General features: G+C 44.8%; 1 protein-coding gene across 1 annotated transcript in view; it reads left to right on the top strand.

The window, feature by feature from the left end:
- Positions 1 to 8,575: 8,575 nt before the first annotated feature.
- LOC128640345 (uncharacterized) overlaps positions 8,576 to 23,053 on the top strand; it is a 176,093-nt gene continuing 161,615 nt past the window's right edge. The window contains exon 1 of the mRNA XM_053692842.1: positions 8,576 to 8,861. Coding sequence (XP_053548817.1) covers positions 8,621 to 8,861 — 241 coding nt within the window. The 5' untranslated portion in view covers positions 8,576 to 8,620. The remainder of the gene's footprint in view (positions 8,862 to 23,053) is intronic.

Below are 23,053 nucleotides of genomic sequence, written 5' to 3' on the forward strand. Positions count from 1 at the left end.
TAAATTATTCCTATTTAAAACTAAATACGTACCTAGAAAATAAACCCTAATATAGCTACAATATAACTAATAGTTACATTGTAGCTATTTTAGGATTTATATTTATTTTACAGGCAACTTTGTATTTATTTTAAATAGTTAATAACTATTTAATAGCTACCTAGTTAAAATAAGTACAAAATTACCTGTAAAATAAATCCTAACCTAAGTTACAAATACACCTAACACTACACTATCATTAAATTAATTACATAAATTACCTACAATTAGCTAAACTAAAATACAATTAAATAAACTATTCTATAATACAAAAAAACAAACACTAAATTACAAAAAATAAAAAAATATTACAAGAAGTTTAAACTAATTACACCTAATCTAAGCCCCCTAATAAAATAAAAGCCCCCAAAATAAAAAAATTCCCTACCCTATTCTAAATTACAAAAGTAATCAGCTCTTTTACCAGCCCTTAAAAGGGCTTTTTGCGGGGCATTGCCCCAAAGTAATCAGCTCTTTTACCTGTAAAAAAAAAATACAAACCCTCCCCAACATTAAAACCCACCACCCACATACCCCTACTCTAACCCACCCAAACCCCCCTTAAAAAAACCTAACGCTAACCCCCTGAAGATCTCCCTACCTTGAGTCGTCTTCACCCAACCGGGCCGAAATCTTCATCCAAGGTGCGCAGAGGAGGTCCTTCATCCCGTAGAAGTCTTCATCCAGGCGGCGTCTTCAATCTTCATCCATCCAGAGCGGAGCGGAGCCATCTTCAAAGGAGCCAATGCGGAGCCATCCTCTTCAACCGACGACTGAACGACGAATGAAGGTTCCTTTAAGGGACGTCATCCAAGATGGCGTCCCTTCAATTCCGATTGGCTGATAGGATTCTATCAGCCAATCGGAATTAAGGTAGGAAAAATCTGATTGGCTGAGCCAATCGTATTGAGCTTGCATTCTATTGGCTGATTGGAGGGTTTATTTAAGTATTTAGTTTTAAATAGGAATCATTTATTTAATTATAGGAATATTATTTCGTTTAATTTAAATTATATTTAAGTTAGGGGGGTGTTAGGGTTAGGGTTAGACTTCGGTTTTAACTTTATTATAGTAGCTGCGACTTTGGGGGCGGGAGATTAGGGGTTAATAATTGTAGGTAGGTGGCGGTGATGTTAGGGAGGGAAGATTAGGGGTTAATACAATTTATTATAGTGTTTGCGAGGTGGGAGTGCGGCGGTTTAGGGGTTAATACATTTATTATAGTGGCGGTGAGGTCCGGGCGGCAGATTAGGGGTTAATAAGTGTAGGTAAGGTAGCGGCGACATTGGGGGGGGGCAGATTAGGGGGTAATAAATATAATGTAGGTGTCGGCGATGTTAGGGGCAGCAGATTAGGGGTTCATAGTCATAATGTAGGTTGCGGCGGTGTCCGGAGCGGCAGATTAGGGGTTAATAATATAATGCAGGTGTCAGCGATAGCGGGGACGACATATTAGGGGTTAATAAGTGTAAGGTTAGGGGTGTTTAGACTCGGGGTTCATGTTAGGGTGTTAGGTGCAGACTTAGAGATTGTTTCCCCATAGGAATCAATGGGGCTGCGCTAGGAGCTGAACGCTGCTTTTTTGCAGGTGTTAGGTTTTTTTCCAGCCAGCTCAGCCACATTGTTTCCTATGGGGATATCGTGCACGAGTATTGAGAGTTGAAGGGAAGGTAAATTATGCTCAACGCTCCCTTTTCTGAGCCTAACGCAGCCACTCAGACAACTCTAAATACCAGCGTTGTCTTAAGGGTGCGCTGGAAAAAAAGCAGCGTTAGCTACGCGGGTCTTTACAGACAAAACTCTAAATCTAGACGTATGTATCTAATCCTAGATACCAAATCTATAGAAGCAGTGGAGGAATCATTCTCTGATCATATAATACACATTAGGTATTATTAAACAAATAGGAAGGTTAGTAAATTCCACATAAGGTTCATTTGTAGAATAAACTTTACCAACTGGTATATCTATATATTACTGCCACATGCGTTTACATGGTTTCTGGAGGACACATAAACATGGGATGAGTATGTTTTAGAATAATTAAATACATTGAATACAGGGACCTTAAGTACGTACAAATATGCAATTCTGCACGTTTACACTAAAAGGTATAAACGCTAATGACATTATTGAACCTTATGTGGGGGGATAAAAGAAGGCTACGCAGTAGGTTATCATAGCCTATGTTAAAACATTTCCATCTTACACATATATTTAGTTTATATGTTAGCTCATCCAAGAACATAAAATAGACTTTTGCTGCATACTTTAGTTTGAACAGATTTTTACATCAACTAACCTTAAACAAAAAAAAATAACTCCACTCAGTGCAATAGGCAATAAGAGGTATAAGAGCAGATATCTAGACTAGTATATCAGGAAAACAATCTTCCTAGAGTCCTGTGTCTGTAGAGTAATACACATAGCCAATTTTATCTTGATTATAGCACGCAAAGAGGACATATGTTAATACATATACACCGGTAAAGGTTTTATTCAACACCTAACCTCTAGGCAAGACGGCTCTCATTAGCTGTAGGCCTGATAACAGATAACGAAAGATGTGATCCTAGTGTCAGTTTGTCGCTTGAGGTTTTGGCTCTGCAAGGGGGGCCACGGAGCTGCGTAAACATCGTAGTGGCTACCAGATTTGTGAGTTTATTAGCTGAGCTGTAGGTTTTGTTTGTAGTCGTTACATCTGACAGAGTCCAGTCACCATATATAACATTGAGATCAGCGTCATCTCTCTTGGCACCCCTGTCAGCCATATCCTTACTTGTAAAAGTGCCGTATTTCAATGTAGCGATCCACTGAGACAGATGCAAGGATATCGGTCCTTGTATTTGCATGCTGTTTTAGAGGGCAGGAAGCCAACCCTGGGGCCCCAAAGTGCCGCAACCTCCCTCTATCGCCGGAGCAGGGACTGTTTGTAAACAATCATCGGCGTTGTCAACCACAGGTACTGTAAATGCGGTACGCAAATCTTCTATCAATTCGGCTTGACAAGTATCTATAAGGCTACTGAGCTCAGCCACAAGACGGACTGCCGACTCCATGCTGGTCATAGGTAGCCACTTGTATATGCCTCAGGATACTATGGTCAGTGTTGCGGTATCTGGGTGCTACTAAGATTAGTGCGTCTCTTTAATAGAGCTGCTACCTATGTTATTTAATATCGGTTTGGCTATACTTAGGATTTTTAGTTCAGCATATATAGCTGCGCTGCCTGAAACTTCAGGAAAGTGGAGGGGTGGAGAAAGATACAGGCCGCAATCGGCCTCTGCTGCGTACCTCCTCGTTACAGGTCTGCTAGGCTGAAGTTATAAATAGAAGTTGCAAGAGTCTTTTACGCGAGAATCCGTCTTCACTATTTCTCATATAATATATTTGGATTGTCAGAGCAAATTGGTTTTACTTATAGCGCTTGTGTATAGGGTGACCTGTGGCTCCTGTCTAAAGCGGATCCCCAAAAAAGTCAGCGGTGTATGCTGTAGTATAAATAGACAATAAGATAGGAGCGCCAAAGGAGGCAAGGCCAAAGGTTAAGAGAATAGATGGTATAATGTAGTCAATAAAATTAGAATTAATCCTCTAAGATGGTGGACCACAAAGATTGTGTTAGTTCTACCTAATGTCTTAGTAAATTCGTTAAAAGCGTGGAGTCCAAGCGTTTGGCGCTTTGGATTGGGGGTTAGTGTTACATGTACTGTGAAGGCATATATAGGTGCAGGTCAATTTATATTATAGTGGAGACTTGCTATATATGGTAATACTAAATGACACAGAACATACGTCTTCCAAATAAAATATCACAGTTTAATACAGTTGTATACAATTCAATACAAGTTACATAAGAAAATATGGATCCATAACAGTGTAAAAATTGTAAAAAAGTTTAAAAACAATATGGCGGTAAAAATCCTAAAATTCTAAAATAATTAGAAATGGGTGAAGTCTATCTAACAAGATCCCCACGTATGTGAGGGGGAGGGCAAACGATGGTACAGCTGTACAGCATATGTTAAATATTCTAATAGAATAGCAATATAAATATGGCGGTAAAAAATGGCGGTAAAAAAATATATTGATAATAATATACAAATGAACAAATGAAAATCCACAAATGTACAAATAATAATCAAATGATAGTCCACAAATGGGCAAATATGTGGTTAGAAGAAATGTGATCTCTAAATGGACTTGAAGGCAGTCCAAATTAGTGCAAATTAATTTAGAACTTTTTTGAAATGCGTTTTTCTGGATTTTTTGGCTCTCACTGTTTCTGTCACCGTCTCTCACTGTTCAAATGAACCTACCATTAAAATTATAGACTGATCATTTTCTTTGTCAGTGGGCAAATGTACAAAATCAGCAGGGGATTAAATCATTTTTTCCTCACTGTATATGAATATATACATATATATGTGTTTATATGTGTGTGTATATATGTAAAGAGATGTCTATGTTAATATAATAAATGTGTCACATAGGATCCCTTTCTAACACCTCACATCTTATTAATATTTTTATAAAACAATGGTAATATGAGTGTTACTGTATAATGTATTTTTGAGGTGTTTTGTGAAACTTCTTTCACTTAAGCAGAGGTCTGAGTTTTCAGTGTTTACCAATGAGCAAAACACAATCGTGACCTTGCGGTCGCATTTACTACCCACTTGTAATATTAGTAGTTTTAGAGTGCTCACGGAAAGGTGCATTTTTGCCCCAACGCAAACGCACTGGAGCGTTGCGCTCTAACTGTAAGCTACCCCAAAGTCTTTAATATTCTCTCTGTAGGTGCTCAAGTCTCAAAAGAAAAAAATAACTGATAAGAATAACTCCTGAAATAACTCTTTATGCTATGCTTATTTAGATGAGATCTGCACTTAATTGTCTTTAACTGAAGCAACTGCATAACAATGCACTTTATACTAAGATAGGGACAGTGGCTAGCCTTGTTGCCTGCAGACTAAAACCCGGATTGGCTCCTAAAAATAAGACAAATGTTGGCTGGAGTTTTGCCGTTATAATCTTATTATTTTGTTCTCTTGTTACTGTGTTTTACAGTTAAGGCTTCTGCAACAACTCTGCTCACTTCGGATAACCTGACTCTCAGCCTCTTGATCGCTCCAGAGAAAAGCTCTGATTTCCAGGTTACCTGGGAGTTACCTAATGGCCCTCCGATTGACAAGACGTTTAATCTGGAACTCCTCAATGTGAGTGAGCAGCACACTGGGACTTACAAGTGCTATGTATCTCAGCAGGGGACTAAGGTCATTCTCACAGTGGATATCTTTGTGGCAGGTAATTCCTCTGCCTGTTGTCTTTGCACTTTATAGCATCGTTATTATAGATCAGTTTTCCCAGGCTGCTCCTCAGTGATGAACAATAATGTACAAAAGACACCTTACAAGGTCACTGGTTACATTTTGTGTCATACATCAAACAGGAACCAACGCACACAAATAAGAACCCAAACACCCTGAAATTAGAGTTAAGATTATGGTTAGAGTTATTGTTTCTATAGAGGCAGTTACAAGATAGACACTGGTTATAATAGAAAGTCACACACAGCTTGTGGCAGTTACAAGATTGACACTGGTTATAATAGAAAGTCACACGCAGCTTGCGGCAGTTACAAGATAGACACTGGTTATAATAGAAAGTCACACGCAGCTTGCGGCAGTTGCAAGATAGACACTGGTTATAATAGAAAGTCACACACAGCTTGTGGCAGTTACAAGATAGACACTGGTTATAATAGAAAGTCACACGCAGCTTGCGGCAGTTACAAGATAGACACTGGTTATAATAGAAAGTCACACACAGCTTGTGGCAGTTACAAGATAGACACTGGTTATAATAGAAAGTCACACACAGCTTGTGGCAGTTACAAGATAGACACTGGTTATAATAGAAAGTCACACGCAGCTTGCGGCAGTTACAAGATAGACACTGGTTACAATAGAAAGTCACACGCAGCTTGCGGCAGTTACAAGATAGACACTGGTTACAATAGAAAGTCACACGCAGCTTGCGGCAGTTACAAGATAGACACTGGTTACAATAGAAAGTCACACGCAGCTTGCGGCAGTTACAAGATAGACAATGGTTATAATAGAAAGTCACACACAGCTTGTGGCAGTTACAAGATAGACAATGGTTATAATAGAAAGTCACACACAGCTTGTGGCAGTTACAAGATAGACACTGGTTATAATAGAAAGTCACACGCAGCTTGCGGCAGTTGCAAGATAGACACTGGTTATAATAGAAAGTCACACGCAGCTTGTGGCAGTTACAAGATAGACACTGGTTATAATAGAAAGTCACACGCAGCTTGCGGCAGTTACAAGATAGACACTGGTTATAATAGAAAGTCACACGCAGCTTGCGGCAGTTACAAGATAGACACTGGTTACAATAGAAAGTCACACGCAGCTTGCGGCAGTTACAAGATAGACACTGGTTATAATAGAAAGTCACACGCAGCTTGCGGCAGTTACAAGATAGACACTGGTTATAATAGAAAGTCACACGCAGCTTGCGGCAGTTACAAGATAGACACTGGTTATAATAGAAAGTCACACGCAGCTTGCGGCAGTTACAAGATAGACACTGGTTATAATAGAAAGTCACACGCAGCTTGCGGCAGTTACAAGATAGACACTGGTTATAATAGAAAGTCACACGCAGCTTGTAGTAGTTACAAGATAGACACTGGTTATAATAGAAAGTCACACGCAGCTTGCGGCAGTTACAAGATAGACACTGGTTACAATAGAAAGTCACACGCAGCTTGCGGCAGTTACAAGATAGACACTGGTTATAATAGAAAGTCACATGCAGCTTGTGGCAGTTACAAGATAGACACTGGTTATAATAGAAAGTCACACGCAGCTTGCGGCAGTTACAAGATAGACACTGGTTATAATAGAAAGTCACACGCAGCTTGCGGCAGTTACAAGATAGACACTGGTTATAATAGAAAGTCACACGCAGCTTGCGGCAGTTACAAGATACACTGGTTATAATAGAAAGTCACACGCAGCTTGCGGCAGTTACAAGATAGACACTGGTTATAATAGAAAGTCACACGCAGCTTGCGGCAGTTACAAGATAGACACTGGTTATAATAGAAAGTCACACGCAGCTTGCGGCAGTTACAAGATAGACACTGGTTATAATAGAAAGTCACACGCAGCTTGCGGCAGTTACAAGATAGACAATGGTTATAATAGAAAGTCACACGCAGCTTGCGGCAGTTACAAGATAGACAATGGTTATAATAGAAAGTCACACGCAGCTTGCGGAAGTTACAAGATAGACAATGGTTATAATAGAAAGTCACACGCAGCTTGCGGCAGTTACAAGATAGACACTGGTTATAATAGAAAGTCACAAGCAGCTTGCGGCAGTTACAAGATAGACAATGGTTATAATAGAAAGTCACAAGCAGCTTGTGGCAGTTACAAGATAGACACTGGTTATAATAGAAAGTCACACGCAGCTTGCGGCAGTTACAAGATAGACACTGGTTACAATAGAAAGTCACACGCAGCTTGCGGCAGTTACAAGATAGACACTGGTTACAATAGAAAGTCACACGCAGCTTGCGGCAGTTACAAGATAGACACTGGTTACAATAGAAAGTCACACGCAGCTTGCGGCAGTTACAAGATAGACACTGGTTACAATAGAAAGTCACACGCAGCTTGTGGCAGTTACAAGATAGACACTGGTTATAATAGAAAGTCACACGCAGCTTGCGGCAGTTACAAGATAGACACTGGTTACAATAGAAAGTCACAAGCAGCTTGCGGCAGTTACAAGATAGACACTGGTTATAATAGAAAGTCACAAGCAGCTTGCGGCAGTTACAAGATAGACACTGGTTATAATAGAAAGTCACAAGCAGCTTGCGGCAGTTACAAGATAGACACTGGTTATAATAGAAAGTCACACGCAGCTTGCGGCAGTTACAAAGAGTTTGGTACAAACCTCTGTGAATTGCACAAGTTTTGAGTTGTATTTTTCATGTAATATTCTTTTCACAAACAGCTTTTAATAAATCTGTTATTGTGTCATTGTCTGTCATGTCCTGATGCTGCTGATACTTCACTGTCTCTCTCTCATGTCTCACTCAGGGTCCGATTCACTAAAGCTCTGATTATTTAAGATGTCTTATCAGTACTTTCTTTCCTCTTTCTTTTCCTCTCTCTCTCTCTCTCTTTATCTCTCTCTTTCTAGCTCTCTCTCTCTCTTTCTATCTCTCTCTCTCTTTCTCTCTCTCTTTCTATCTCTCTCTCTCTTTCTCTCTCTTTTTCTCTCTCTTTTTCTCTCTCTTTTTCTCTATTTTCTCTCTCTCCCTCTCTCTCCTCCTCTCTCCTCTGTGTGTCTCTCTCTTGCTGTGCATATCTATTTTATAATCCTGTCTTTCTACTCATTCTATTTCCTCTCAGGTTTTCGGTCTGGCCCAGATAGCCAGTATATGTCAAGTGGTTCGCCTTTATACATCCCGTGGAACTTTAATTTCCCTATCCGGGATTCACAGCCATGGAGAGGCATCAAAGCAGTGATGGGGAATGTGTCTTACTCGTCTGGGAACACAGAGCCCTTCCGCACCTTGCTTGAGCTCAGGGTCAGTGACACTGGAACCTGCTGGCCTGAGAATTGTGCTGAAAAACCCAGCAAGGGGACAGAAAAAGACCTGGGCTTTACAGTCACCAAGCCCGGACATTACCTGATGGTGGTCTGGCTAAAGCTGGGAGAGAAAATAAAGCCTTTTCAGAGGAAGGTTTGTCTGCCCCGTCTCATAGGTGAATATTATTGGCTGATGTGCAATACTGAGGTATCTGTAGGTCCATAACTGTGTGAGACGTTCTCTATAGTCACAGACTGTCAGGGTTACTGTGTGAGACGTTCTCTATAGTTACAGACTGTCAGGGTTACTGTGTGAGACGTTCTCTATAGTTACAGACTGTCAGGCTTACTGTGTGAGATGTTCTCTATAGTCACAGACTGTCAGGGTTACTGTGTGAGACGTTCTCTATAGTCACAGAGTATCAGGGTTACTGTGTGAGACGTTCTCTATAGTCACAGACTGTCAGGGTTACTGTGTGAGACGTTCTCTATAGTCACAGACTGTCAGGGTTACTGTGTGAGACGTTCTCTATAGTCACAGACTGTCAGGGTTACTGTGTGAGACGTTCTCTATAGTCACAGACTGTCAGGGTTACTGTGTGAGATGTTCTCTATAGTCACAGACTGTCAGGGTTACTGTGTGAGACGTTCTCTATAGTCAGACTGTCAGGGTTACTGTGTGAGACGTTCTCTATAGTCACAGACTGTCAGGGTTACTGTGTGAGACGTTCTCTATAGTCACAGACTGTCAGTGTTACTGTGTGTTACGGTTACCCTTAGTCTCGCTGAGAGATGGACCGCTTAGTAGCCTGGATCCCTATTGCTAAAGAGGGGAGAAGCTGCTTTCCATAGTATTCTATATGAGTCTCGCAAATATAGAGTAATCTCCCTTAGCTGCAGTACCGCTAGGATACCCTTCTGCCCACAAAAACGAGTCAACGCTGCGATTGAGGGTCAAACAAGAACTCAGGACTGGGATGCCCAGCCTGCTTTTTATTAAGGTTACATGCACACAGGGCACTCCCAGGGGGAGAGGGGGGGAAGCACAAAATCCCCCATCACACATTTAGATAGAGAGCACTGTCCTTTGACAGGCCACAATAGGATTACAGTACTTAAGATAACAAGTTTACAAGTTCATCTTATCAATTAGCAGTCTGGCTCCAGAGGTGATTAGACAATAGTTTCTAAAAGCTGAAAAAAAAGAGTTAACTCTTTATGAAATGATACTTGTTACGGTTTTCTTGGAGCCCTTCTTAGGCGCTGGCTTGCTGGTTCAGGCATTGCTGCTGGGAAATAAGCTCTTCACAACAAAATAACTAATGCTTCTGTAACAGTGCTCCCTTTCTGTGGAACACTCTGGCAGACACGGTCTGACCCCTTTTCGGGGCAGACTAAGGCTGTCCAGACCGCTGATTATGCGGGGCTGAGGTCGGTTTGTCTGGACAACCCGTCGGCGTTGCCATTCTGTTTCCCAGGTCTGTAAGTAATGGTGAAATTGAAGGGTTGCAACGATAAGCTCCAACGTAATAGCCTGCCGTTATCTCCAGAGACCCGGTTCAGCCACACCAACGGGTTATGGTCGGTGACCAGAGTGAACTCCTGACCATATAAATAGGGAGTCAATTTCTTTAATGCCCACACCAAAGCCAAACACTCCTTTTCGACCGCTGCATAGCTGACTTCGCGGGGCAGGAGCTTCCGGCTGATGTAGGCAACTGGATGCTCCCCTCCATCTTCGCCTACTTGGCTGAGGACGGCTCCCAGCCCGAACATGGAAGCATCTGTATGGACGATAAAACGTTTGTTAAGGGCTGGGGCCGCCAAGACAGGAGCGTTAATTAGAGCATTTTTGAGAGCCTGGAAAGCCGTTTCACAGTGGGGAGACCACAGGACCTGTCGAGGTAAGTTCTTCTTGGTCAAGTCAGTCAGGGGTTTGGCAAGTGTGCTGTAGTCTGGTACGAACCGTCTATAGTACCCTGCCGTGCCCAGGAAGGCTAGGACCTGAGTCTTAGTGATGGGGGTGGGCCAATTGGCGACAGCTTCTATTTTGGCCGGCTCTGGTCGCTGCTTTCCACACCCCACCCGGTGACCCAGGTACTGTACCTCGGCCATCCCAAAGTGGCATTTTTCTGGCTTCAGAGTCAGGCCAGCAGCCCGGATCTGATCCAGAACCATTCCCACATGAGCTAAGTGGTCCTCCCAGGACTCACTGTGGATCGCTATGTCGTCCAGGTAGGCGCAAGCAAAACTCTGGAAGCCATCCAGGAGCCTATCCACCAAGCGCTGGAATGTAGCTGGGGCATTCTTCATCCCAAACGGCATTACCCTAAACTGATATAAGCCGAATGGGGTGACGAATGCCGACTTGGGGATAGCCTCCGGGGCCAGGGGAATCTGCCAGTAACCTTTGCAGAGGTCAATAGTGGTCAGGTAATTTCCCCTGGCTATACGATCGAGTAGCTCGTCTACCCTGGGCATAGGGTAAGCGTCCGTCACGGTATTTTCATTGAGCCTCCGATAGTCTACGCAGAACCGGGTGGGTCCCATCTTTCTTGGGCACCAAGACAACTGGGGAGGCCCAGGGACTATCGGAGGGCTCAATTACCCTGAGCTGGAGCATCTCATCGATCTCCTTCTTCATTCCTGTCCTAACTGCTTCGGGGATTCGGTACGGAGCCTGGCGCAAGGGAGCTTGTCCCGGAGTATCTACCTGGTGGGTGGTTAAAGTAGTGTACCCTGGCTTCGGGGAGAAGGTGAGGTGTTTAGACTGGAGGAGTTGGTTGAGCTGCTCCCTTTCAGTGGGGCTAAGTCGGTCCCCTATCTGAACCTGCGCCACTATACCTGTGGGGAGGCTCTTTTCTAATAGGTCTGGAATGGGTAAACTGTCGGGGTCTTCCTGAGGGGAACAACATACGGCCGTCACGTTCTCTGGCCGCTCAAAATATTCCTTGAGCATGTTTACATGGAATGTCTTTCTAAGATTGTTGTCGTGGCAGCTAGCTATCACATAAGTGGTGTCTCCCCTTTTCTCTACGATCTGGTAGGGACCCTGCCAGGACGCCTGCAATTTGTCTGTCTTCACCGGCTTAAGTACTAACACCTTTTGTCCTATGGTGAAGATTCTCTTTCGGGCCCCCCGATCGTACCATACTTTCTGTCTTCTCTGGGCCAACTGGAGATTAGCCCGCACGGATTTGGCTAATTGCTCCATTCGGTCCCTGAGTTCCAGCACGTATGGCACAATGGGGACACCGTCAGCCTCCATCTCTCCCTCCCAGTGCTCCCGGATCAGGTTTAGGGGTCCCCGTACCTTTCTTCCGTAGAGCAACTCGAAGGGAGAGAACCCTGTCGTTTCCTGGGGCACCTCCCGATAAGCAAATAGGAGGTGCGGCAGGAAGCGTTCCCAGTCTCGGTATTCCTGAGTGAACGTCTTGAGCATTTGCTTGAGGGTCCCATTGAACCTCTCACACAGCCCGTTCGTCTGGGGGTGGTATGGGGAGCTCAGGAGGGACTTCATTTTGCAAACCTGCCAGAGTTGTTGGGTCAATTCAGCCGTAAATTGGGTGCCTCGGTCGGATAGGATTTCTTTTGGAAATCCTACCCGGGAGAACACCTGTACTAGTGCATTCGCTACCGTATCCGCTTGTATGTTGGATAGGGCGACAGCCTCTGGGTACCTGGTAGCGTAGTCCACTACGGTAAGAATGTATCGCTTACCGGAGGGACTAGGGGTAGCCAGTGGTCCCACTAGGTCAATAGCAACCCGGCTGAAGGGTTCCTCTACAATGGGCATATTTACTAGCTGGGCTTTAGGGTGATCGCCTCGCCTTCCTACTCGTTGACACACATCGCAGGTGTTACAGTAAGTTCTAACGTCAGCGTGCACCCCTGGCCAAAAGAACGTGTGAGTAATGCGGTGTAGGGTACGGGTAACGGCTAGGTGGCCTGCTAAGGGGATGTCGTGGCCTATTTTGAGGATTTCTTGACGGTATTTGTGGGGCACTACCAGCTGTCGCCTACGCTGTCCCCTTTTCTCTGTCCAGCGGTATAGTTTCCCTTTTTCCCATAAGAATGTTTCGTTATCTGCCCCGCCCCCCTCCGGTCTCTGCTCGTTCCCGGTACTTTTGTAAGGTCGGGTCAGTCTTAGACTCTGCCTCGAAAGCATCTGGGGTGTCCCAGGGTATGGGGCCTAACCTGTCAGGCAAGGTCGGGGTAGGTCTTACCTGTGTCTCCCGCACTGGTGAGAGCTCTCGCTCCGTCCGGGCTTGGGCCCGTGTAGTCACTGGGTCCGCCTCGTTGTTGCATACTGGAGCATAGGCAGAAGTCATGGGGCCCAAATCGTTGCCCAGTAGTACTTCGGCAGGTAAATTATCCATTAGGCCCACGTTCACAGCCCCCTTTCCCGCTCCCCAATCAAGATGCACTTTAGCTGTAGGAATTTTGTACACATCCCCCCCCGCCACTCTAACGGCCACAGTCTGTCCGGATCGCTTGTGCTCTGGCACCAAATGACTCTGTACCAGCGTGATAGTAGCCCCTGTGTCTCGCAATCCCTCGGTAGATCGCCCCTCGAGCCATACCCTCTGCCGATGGTGCTGGCGGTTATCTGAGGCAGCATATACAGGGTCTGCCTCGTGAAGCGGCCCCACATATCCCTCCATAGGGGCCTCTTGGTTAACACAGAGGGCCCGGGCCGGACGATAGGACCCAGAGGGGTAATTGTAATTCCTGGGTGTCTGGTGCGTATTAAGGGGGCAGCTAGCCATGAAATGCCCTGGTTGCTTGCATCGGTGGCAAGTCGGTCTGGGACGCTCAGAGCTGTTATTGGGTGGTCCTGAGTGTCGGACGGGCCTTGTGGGCACCGGGGCTCGGAATTCAGTACGAGGGGGTGCACGGTAAACCTCTCTGGGTTCGACCCGTGCTGGAGCTCGGTAGTTCATGGGTTCGTGAAGACGGGAGTCATAATGTTCATCGGCCAATTTGGCTGCTTCTTCTAAGGTAGAAGGCCGCCTGTCTCGCAGCCATTCCTTCCCTTGCTGTTCCATGCCATTATAAAAATGTTCTAAGAGAAACAATTGTAAAATTTCCTCCCCAGTCACCGCTTTACTTCCGCTCAGCCAGTGATTTGCCGCTCTCCGCATTCGGTGCGCCCATTCCATATGGGTATCGTTAGGCTTCTTTTCCGTGCCCCGAAACTGTCGGCGATACGTGTCCGGAGTTACAGCGTACCGTCGCAACAGTGTCTCCTTAACTAGCTCATACTGTGTCACTTCCTCAGCACCCAGAGTACGAAAGGCTTCCAGGGCTCGCCCGGATAGTTTCCCAGACAATATCGTGGGCCACTCTCTGTTGGGAATCTGGTGCAGGGCACATTGCCTTTCGAAGTCCGCCAAATATTCATCAATCCCTGTCTCGCTCTCTAGGAAGGGTCGAAATGCCGCATAGGGTATCTTGGGCCTCCCAGCATTTTCGACAGGGATGATTACCTGCGGGGCTTCAGCATTGCGGTGTGCATTCGCTAGGTTGAGTTCGTGGGCTCGAGTCTCTCGTATATCCTCGTCCGCCTCTGCCATCAACTGCTGTACCAATTCCATGGAGGGGTTCGGCCCGTATAATGAGAGCCTTTCCCGAACAATCCTGGTTTTTTCGTCACTAATCGTGGTCGGTGTTTCCGCCATTGTGAAGCTCTGATCCAGTTCGGTCAATTCTGCGATCAGCTCTCTCCTCGGCCGGTTGCTGGCGTACCCCCCTCTGCTTTCAAGTAAATCCTTTTGGGTTGTACGCTTCAATTTTTCGTAAGCGCTCTCCATCCGTTCTGTACCTCTCCTAGGAAATCCAGGAAAATCCCGCCGCTGCCGACAAATGTTACGGTTACCCTTAGTCTCGCTGAGAGATGGACCGCTTAGTAGCCTGGATCCCTATTGCTAAAGAGGGGAGAAGCTGCTTTCCATAGTATTCTATATGAGTCTCGCAAATATAGAGTAATCTCCCTTAGCTGCAGTACCGCTAGGATACCCTTCTGCCCACAAAAACGAGTCAACGCTGCGATTGAGGGTCAAACAAGAACTCAGGACTGGGATGCCCAGCCTGCTTTTTATTAAGGTTACATGCACACAGGGCACTCCCAGGGGGAGAGGGGGGGAAGCACAAAATCCCCCATCACACATTTAGATAGAGAGCACTGTCCTTTGACAGGCCACAATAGGATTACAGTACTTAAGATAACAAGTTTACAAGTTCATCTTATCAATTAGCAGTCTGGCTCCAGAGGTGATTAGACAATAGTTTCTAAAAGCTGAAAAAAAAGAGTTAACTCTTTATGAAATGATACTTGTTACGGTTTTCTTGGAGCCCTTCTTAGGCGCTGGCTTGCTGGTTCAGGCATTGCTGCTGGGAAATAAGCTCTTCACAACAAAATAACTAATGCTTCTGTAACAGTGTGTGAGACGTTCTCTATAGTCACAGACTGTCAGGGTTACTGTGTGAGACGTTCTCTATAGTCACAGACTGTCAGGGTTACTGTGTGAGACGTTCTCTATAGTCACAGACTGTCAGGGTTACTGTGTGAGACGCTCTCTATAGTTACAGACTGTCAGGGTTACTGTGTGAGACGTTCTCTATAGTTACAGACTGTCAGGGTTACTGTGTGAGACGTTCTCTATAGTCACAGACTGTCAGGGTTACTGTGTGAGACGTTCTCTATAGTCACAGACTGTCAGGGTTACTGTGTGAGACGTTCTCTATAGTTACAGACTGTCAGGGTTACTGTGTGAGACGTTCTCTATAGTCACAGACTGTCAGGGTTACTGTGTGAGACGTTCTCTATAGTCACAGACTGTCAGGGTTACTGTGTGAGACGTTCTCTATAGTCACAGACTGTCAGGGTTACTGTGTGAGACGTTCTCTATAGTCACAGACTGTCAGGGTTACTGTGTGAGACGTTCTCTATAGTCACAGACTGTCAGGGTTACTGTATGAGACGTTCTCTATAGTTACAGACTGTCAGGGTTACTGTGTGAGACGTTCTCTATAGTCACAGACTGTCAGGGTTACTGTGTGAGACGTTCTCTATAGTCACAGAGTATCAGGGTTACTGTGTGAGACGTTCTCTATAGTCACAGACTGTCAGGGTTACTGTGTGAGACGCTCTCTATAGTCACAGACTGTCAGGGTTACTGTGTGAGACGTTCTCTATAGTCACAGACTGTCAGGGTTACTGTGTGAGACGTTCTCTATAGTCACAGACTGTCAGGGTTACTGTGTGAGACGTTCTCTATAGTCACAGAGTATCAGGGTTACTGTGTGAGACGTTCTCTATAGTCACAGACTGTCAGGGTTACTGTGTGAGACGCTCTCTATAGTCACAGACTGTCAGGGTTACTGTGTGAGACGCTCTCTATAGTCACAGACTGTCAGGGTTACTGTGTGAGACGTTCTCTATAGTCACAGACTGTCAGGGTTACTGTGTGAGACGTTCTCTATAGTCACAGACTGTCAGGGTTACTGTGTGAGACGTTCTCTATAGTCACAGACTGTCAGGGTTACTGTGTGAGACGTTCTCTATAGTCACAGACTGTCAGGGTTACTGTGAGAGACGTTCTCTATAGTTACAGACTGTCAGGGTTACTGTGTGAGACATTCTCTATAGTCACAGACTGTCAGGGTTACTGTGTGAGATGTTCTCTATAGTCACAGACTGTCAGGGTTACTGTGTGAGACGTTCTCTATAGTCACAGACTGTCAGGGTTACTGTGTGAGACGTTCTCTATAGTCACAGACTGTCAGGGTTACTGTGTGAGACGTTCTCTATAGTCACAGACTGTCAGGGTTACTGTGTGAGACGTTCTCTATAGTCACAGACTGTCAGGGTTACTGTGTGAGATGTTCTCTATAGTCACAGACTGTCAGGGTTACTGTGTGAGACGTTCTCTATAGTCACAGACTGTCAGGGTTACTGTGTGAGGTGTTCTCTATAGTCACAGACTGTCAGGGTTACTGTGAGAGACATTCTCTATTGTCATGTTCTGTCTCAGGATATCATGTGAGAGCCTCATTGTCTGGAACAGTTGCTTTAAAGGAAGATTAGTAGAAGCCATACTGATTGAAAATGAAAACAAATTTATTTAAACAACAAAATACTTTGTTTAAGCAAATACTTGCAGAATATTTAAATATGCTACTCAGGTATGTTAAGACCACATACAGCAGGAGTGAAAATAAAGAAAACTAGTAAGCAGAGATGCAGATTCAAAAAGGAAAGTCTTTCTCTTGGTAATAACTGAAATGTAAGATTTGCACAAGGCAGAAAACAACTTGCAAACTGGTAACAGGTTTAAAGGTAAAGTCTCTCTCCTTGAAATTGCTGAGTGCAGGAATTGCACAATGCAGGAAACAACTTGCAAACTGGTAACAGGTTTAAAGGTAAAGTCTCTCTCCTTGTAATTGCTGAGTGCAGGAAATGCACAAGGCAGGAAACAAACTTGAAGATTGGTAACAGGTTTAAAGGTAAAGGCTTTCTCCTGGTAATACCTTGTAAACAGGTGCAAAGGAAAACTTTCTCCTGGCAATGGCCAAGTGCAGGAATTGCATAAAGCAGGAAACAAACTTGTAGATTGGTAACAGGTTTAAAGGTAAAGGCTTTCTCCTGGTAATACCTTGTAAACAGGGGCAAAAAAAAATCTTTCTCCAAAGAACTACAGGAAACAGGTTCTGACTTGACAAAACAGATCCAATGTGAAGACAAAAATGCAGACTAAAAGCCATCCTTAAATAGGGAGGTTTTGCACAGGGTTGGTTCTGATTAATTCCAGAATTGAGAACACCTGTGTGTTGCACAGGTGTAATAACAAGTAAGGCAAATAGTTATTTATCAGATCTTTTAAGATCCATGCTATTGCTAGAACTGGCTGTGGCTCAACATGTAAGCAAACAGAAATAGCAACCACAGAGCCACAGGTTCAAATCCCCACACAGCCCTTCTTAGCAGAATGCCTCCCAGACCTTTTTTTTTCTTTTTCGTCTGGAGGCTTGGTTCATGACATCTATAGTCACAGACTGTCAGGGTTACTGTGTGAGACGTTCTCTATAGTCACAGAGTATCAGGGTTACTGTGTGAGACGTTCTCTATAGTTACAGACTGTCAGGGTTACTGTGTGAGACGTTCTCTATAGTCACAGATTGTCAGGGTTACTGTGTGAGACGTTCTCTATAGTCACAGACTGTCAGGGTTGCTGTGTGAGACGTTCTCTATAGTCACAGACTGTCAGGGTTACTGTGTGAGACGTTCTCTATAGTCACAGACTGTCAGGGTTACTGTGTGAGACGTTCTCTATAGTCAGACTGTCAGGGTTACTGTGTGAGACGTTCTCTATAGTTACAGACTGTCAGGGTTACTGTGTGAGACGTTCTCTATAGTCACAGACTGTCAGGGTTACTGTGTGAGACGTTCTCTATAGTCACAGACTGTCAGGGTTACTGTGTGAGACGTTCTCTATAGTCACAGACTGTCAGGGTTACTGTGTGAGACGTTCTCTATAGTCAGACTGTCAGGGTTACTGTGTGAGACGTTCTCTATAGTCACAGACTGTCAGGGTTACTGTGTGATACGTTCTCTATAGTCACAGACTGTCAGGGTTACTGTGTGAGACGTTCTCTATAGTCACAGACTGTCAGGGTTACTGTGTGAGACGTTCTCTATAGTCACAGACTGTCAGGGTTACTGTGTGAGACGTTCTCTATAGTCACAGACTGTCAGGGTTACTGTGTGAGACGTTCTCTATAGTCACAGACTGTCAGGGTTACTGTGTGAGACGTTCTCTATAGTCACAGACTGTCAGGGTTACTGTGTGAGACGTTCTCTATAGTTACAGACTGTCAGGGTTACTGTGTGAGACGTTCTCTATAGTCACAGACTGTCAGGGTTACTGTGTGAGACGTTCTCTATAGTCACAGACTGTCAGGGTTACTGTGTGAGACGTTCTCTATAGTCACAGACTGTCAGGGTTACTGTGTGAGACGTTCTCTATAGTCACAGACTGTCAGGGTTACTGTGTGAGACGTTCTCTATAGTCACAGACTGTCAGGGTTACTGTGTGAGACGTTCTCTATAGTTACAGACTGTCAGGGTTACTGTGTGAGACGTTCTCTATAGTTACAGACTGTCAGGGTTACTGTGTGAGACGTTCTCTATAGTCACAGACTGTCAGGGTTACTGTGTGAGACGTTCTCTATAGTTACAGACTGTCAGGGTTACTGTGTGAGACGTTCTCTATAGTTACAGACTGTCAGGGTTACTGTGTGAGACGTTCTCTATAGTCACAGACTGTCAGGGTTACTGTGTGAGACGTTCTCTATAGTCACAGACTGTCAGGGTTACTGTGTGAGATGTTCTCTATAGTCACAGACTGTCAGGGTTACTGTGTGAGACGTTCTCTATAGTCACAGACTGTCAGGGTTACTGTGTGAGACGTTCTCTATAGTCACAGACTGTCAGGGTTACTGTGTGAGACGTTCTCTATAGTCACAGACTGTCAGGGTTACTGTGTGAGACGTTCTCTATAGTCACAGACTGTCAGGGTTACTGTGTGAGACGTTCTCTATAGTCACAGACTGTCAGGGTTACTGTGTGAGACGTTCTCTATAGTCACAGACTGTCAGTGTTACTGTGTGAGACGCTCTCTATAGTTACAGACTGTCAGGGTTACTGTGTGAGACGTTCTCTATAGTCACAGACTGTCAGGGTTACTGTGTGAGATGTTCTCTATAGTCACAGACTGTCAGGGTTACTGTGTGAGATGTTCTCTATAGTCACAGACTGTCAGGGTTACTGTATGAGACGTTCTCTATAGTCACAGACTGTCAGGGTTACTGTGTGAGACGTTCTCTATAGTCACAGACTGTCAGGGTTACTGTGTGAGACGTTCTCTATAGTCACAGACTGTCAGGGTTACTGTGTGAGACGTTCTCTATAGTCACAGACTGTCAGGGTTACTGTGTGAGACGTTCTCTATAGTCACAGACTGTCAGGGTTACTGTGTGAGGTGTTCTCTATAGTTACAGACTGTCAGGGTTACTGTGTGAGACGTTCTCTATAGTCACAGACTGTCAGGGTTACTGTGTGAGACGTTCTCTATAGTCACAGACTGTCAGGGTTACTGTGTGAGACGTTCTCTATAGTTACAGACTGTCAGGGTTACTGTGTGAGACGTTCTCTATAGTCACAGACTGTCAGGGTTACTGTGTGAGACGTTCTCTATAGTTACAGACTGTGAGGGTTTTTGTGTGAGACGTTCTCTATAGTCACAGACTGTCAGGGTTACTGTGTGAGACGTTCTCTATAGTCACAGACTGTCAGGGTTACTGTGTGAGACGTTCTCTATAGTTACAGACTGTCAGGGTTACTGTGTGAGACGTTCTCTATAGTTACAGACTGTCAGGGTTACTGTGTGAGACGTTCTCTATAGTTACAGACTGTCAGGGTTACTGTGTGAGACGTTCTCTATAGTTACAGACTGTCAGGGTTACTGTGTGAGATGTTCTCTATAGTCACTGACTGTCAGGGTTACTGTGTGAGACGTTCTCTATAGTCACAGAGTATCAGGGTTACTGTGTGAGACGTTTTCTATAGTAACAGACTGTCAGGCTTACTGTGTGAGACGTTCTCTATAGTTACAGACTGTCAGGGTTACTGTGTGAGACGTTCTCTATAGTCACAGACTGTCAGGGTTACTGTGTGAGACGTTCTCTATAGTCACAGACTGTCAGGGTTACTGTGTGAGACGTTCTCTATAGTCACAGACTGTCAGGGTTACTGTGTGAGACGTTCTCTATAGTCACAGACTGTCAGGGTTACTGTGTGAGACGTTCTCTATAGTCACAGACTGTCAGGGTTACTGTGTGAGACGTTCTCTATAGTCACAGACTGTCAGGGTTACTGTGTGAGACGTTCTCTATAGTCACAGACTGTCAGGGTTACTGTGTGAGATGTTCTCTATAGTCACAGACTGTCAGGGTTACTGTGTGAGACGTTCTCTATAGTCACAGACTGTCAGGGTTACTGTGTGAGACGTTCTCTATAGTCACAGACTGTCAGGGTTACTGTGTGAGACGTTCTCTATAGTCACAGACTGTCAGGGTTACTGTGTGAGACGTTCTCTATAGTCACAGACTGTCAGGGTTACTGTGTGAGATGTTCTCTATAGTCACAGACTGTCAGGGTTACTGTGTGATACGTTCTCTATAGTCACAGACTGTCAGGGTTACTGTGTGAGACGTTCTCTATAGTCACAGACTGTCAGGGTTACTGTGTGAGACGTTCTCTATAGTCACAGACTGTCAGGGTTACAGTGTGAGACGTTCTCTATAGTCACAGACTGTCAGGGTTACAGTGTGAGACGTTCTCTATAGTCACAGACTGTCAGGGTTACTGTGTGAGACGTTCTCTATAGTCACAGACTGTCAGGGTTACTGTGTGAGACGTTCTCTATAGTTACAGACTGTCAGGGTTACTGTGTGAGACGTTCTCTATAGTCACAGACTGTCAGGGTTACTGTGTGAGACGTTCTCTATAGTCACAGAGTATCAGGGTTACTGTGTGAGACGTTCTCTATAGTCACAGACTGTCAGGGTTACTGTGTGAGACGTTCTCTATAGTCACAGACTGTCAGGGTTACTGTGTGAGACGTTCTCTATAGTCACAGACTGTCAGGGTTACTGTGTGAGACGTTCTCTATAGTTACAGACTGTCAGGGTTACTGTGTGAGACGTTCTCTATAGTCACAGACTGTCAGGGTTACTGTGTGAGACGCTCTCTATAGTCACAGACTGTCAGGGTTACTGTGTGAGATGTTCTCTATAGTCACAGACTGTCAGGGTTACTGTGTGAGACGCTCTCTATAGTCACAGACTGTCAGGGTTACTGTGTGAGACGCTCTCTATAGTCACAGACTGTCAGGGTTACTGTGTGAGACGTTCTCTATAGTCACAGACTGTCAGGGTTACTGTGTGAGACGTTCTCTATAGTTACAGACTGTCAGGGTTACTGTGTGAGACGTTCTCTATAGTCAGACTGTCAGGGTTACTGTGTGAGACGTTCTCTATCGTTACAGACTGTCAGGGTTACTGTGTGAGGTGTTCTCTATAGTCACAGACTGTCAGGGTTACTGTGTGAGACGTTCTCTATCGTTACAGACTGTCAGGGTTACTGTGTGAGGTGTTCTCTATAGTCACAGAGTATCAGGGTTACTGTGTGAGACGCTCTCTATAGTCACAGACTGTCAGGGTTACTGTGTGAGACGTTCTCTATAGTCACAGACTGTCAGGGTTACTGTGTGAGACGTTCTCTATAGTCACAGACTGTCAGGGTTACTGTGTGAGACGTTCTCTATAGTTACAGACTGTCAGGGTTACTGTGTGAGACGTTCTCTATAGTCACAGACTGTCAGGGTTACTGTGTGAGACGTTCTCTATAGTCACAGACTGTCAGGGTTACTGTGTGAGACGTTCTCTATAGTCACAGACTGTCAGGGTTACTGTGTGAGACGCTCTCTATAGTCACAGACTGTCAGGGTTACTGTGTGAGACGTTCTCTATAGTCACAGACTGTCAGTGTTACTGTGTGAGACGTTCTCTATAGTTACAGACTGTCAGGGTTACTGTGTGAGACGTTCTCTATAGTCACAGACTGTCAGGGTTACTGTGTGAGATGTTCTCTATAGTCACAGACTGTCAGGGTTACTGTGTGAGACGTTCTCTATAGTCACAGACTGTCAGGGTTACTGTGTGAGACGTTCTCTATAGTCACAGACTGTCAGGGTTACTGTGTGAGACGTTCTCTATAGTCACAGACTGTCAGGGTTACTGTGTGAGACGTTCTCTATAGTCACAGACTGTCAGGGTTACTGTGTGAGACGTTCTCTATAGTCACAGACTGTCAGGGTTACTGTTTGAGACGTTCTCTATAGTCACAGACTGTCAGGGTTACTGTGTGAGACGTTCTCTATAGTCACAGACTGTCAGGGTTACTGTGTGAGACGTTCTCTATAGTCACAGACTGTCAGGGTTACTGTGTGAGACGTTCTCTATAGTCACAGACTGTCAGGGTTACTGTGTGAGACGCTCTCTATAGTTACAGACTGTCAGGGTTACTGTGTGAGACGCTCTCTATAGTCACAGACTGTCAGGGTTACTGTGTGAGACGTTCTCTATAGTTACAGACTGTCAGGGTTACTGTGTGAGACGTTCTCTATAGTCACAGACTGTCAGGGTTACTGTATGAGACGTTCTCTATAGTTACAGACTGTCAGGGTTACTGTGTGAGACGTTCTCTATAGTTACAGACTGTCAGGGTTACTGTGTGAGACGTTCT

This window comes from Bombina bombina, chromosome 9 (genome assembly GCF_027579735.1).
Source record: "Bombina bombina isolate aBomBom1 chromosome 9, aBomBom1.pri, whole genome shotgun sequence".
In the NCBI taxonomy this organism is placed as follows: Eukaryota; Metazoa; Chordata; class Amphibia; order Anura; family Bombinatoridae; genus Bombina; species Bombina bombina.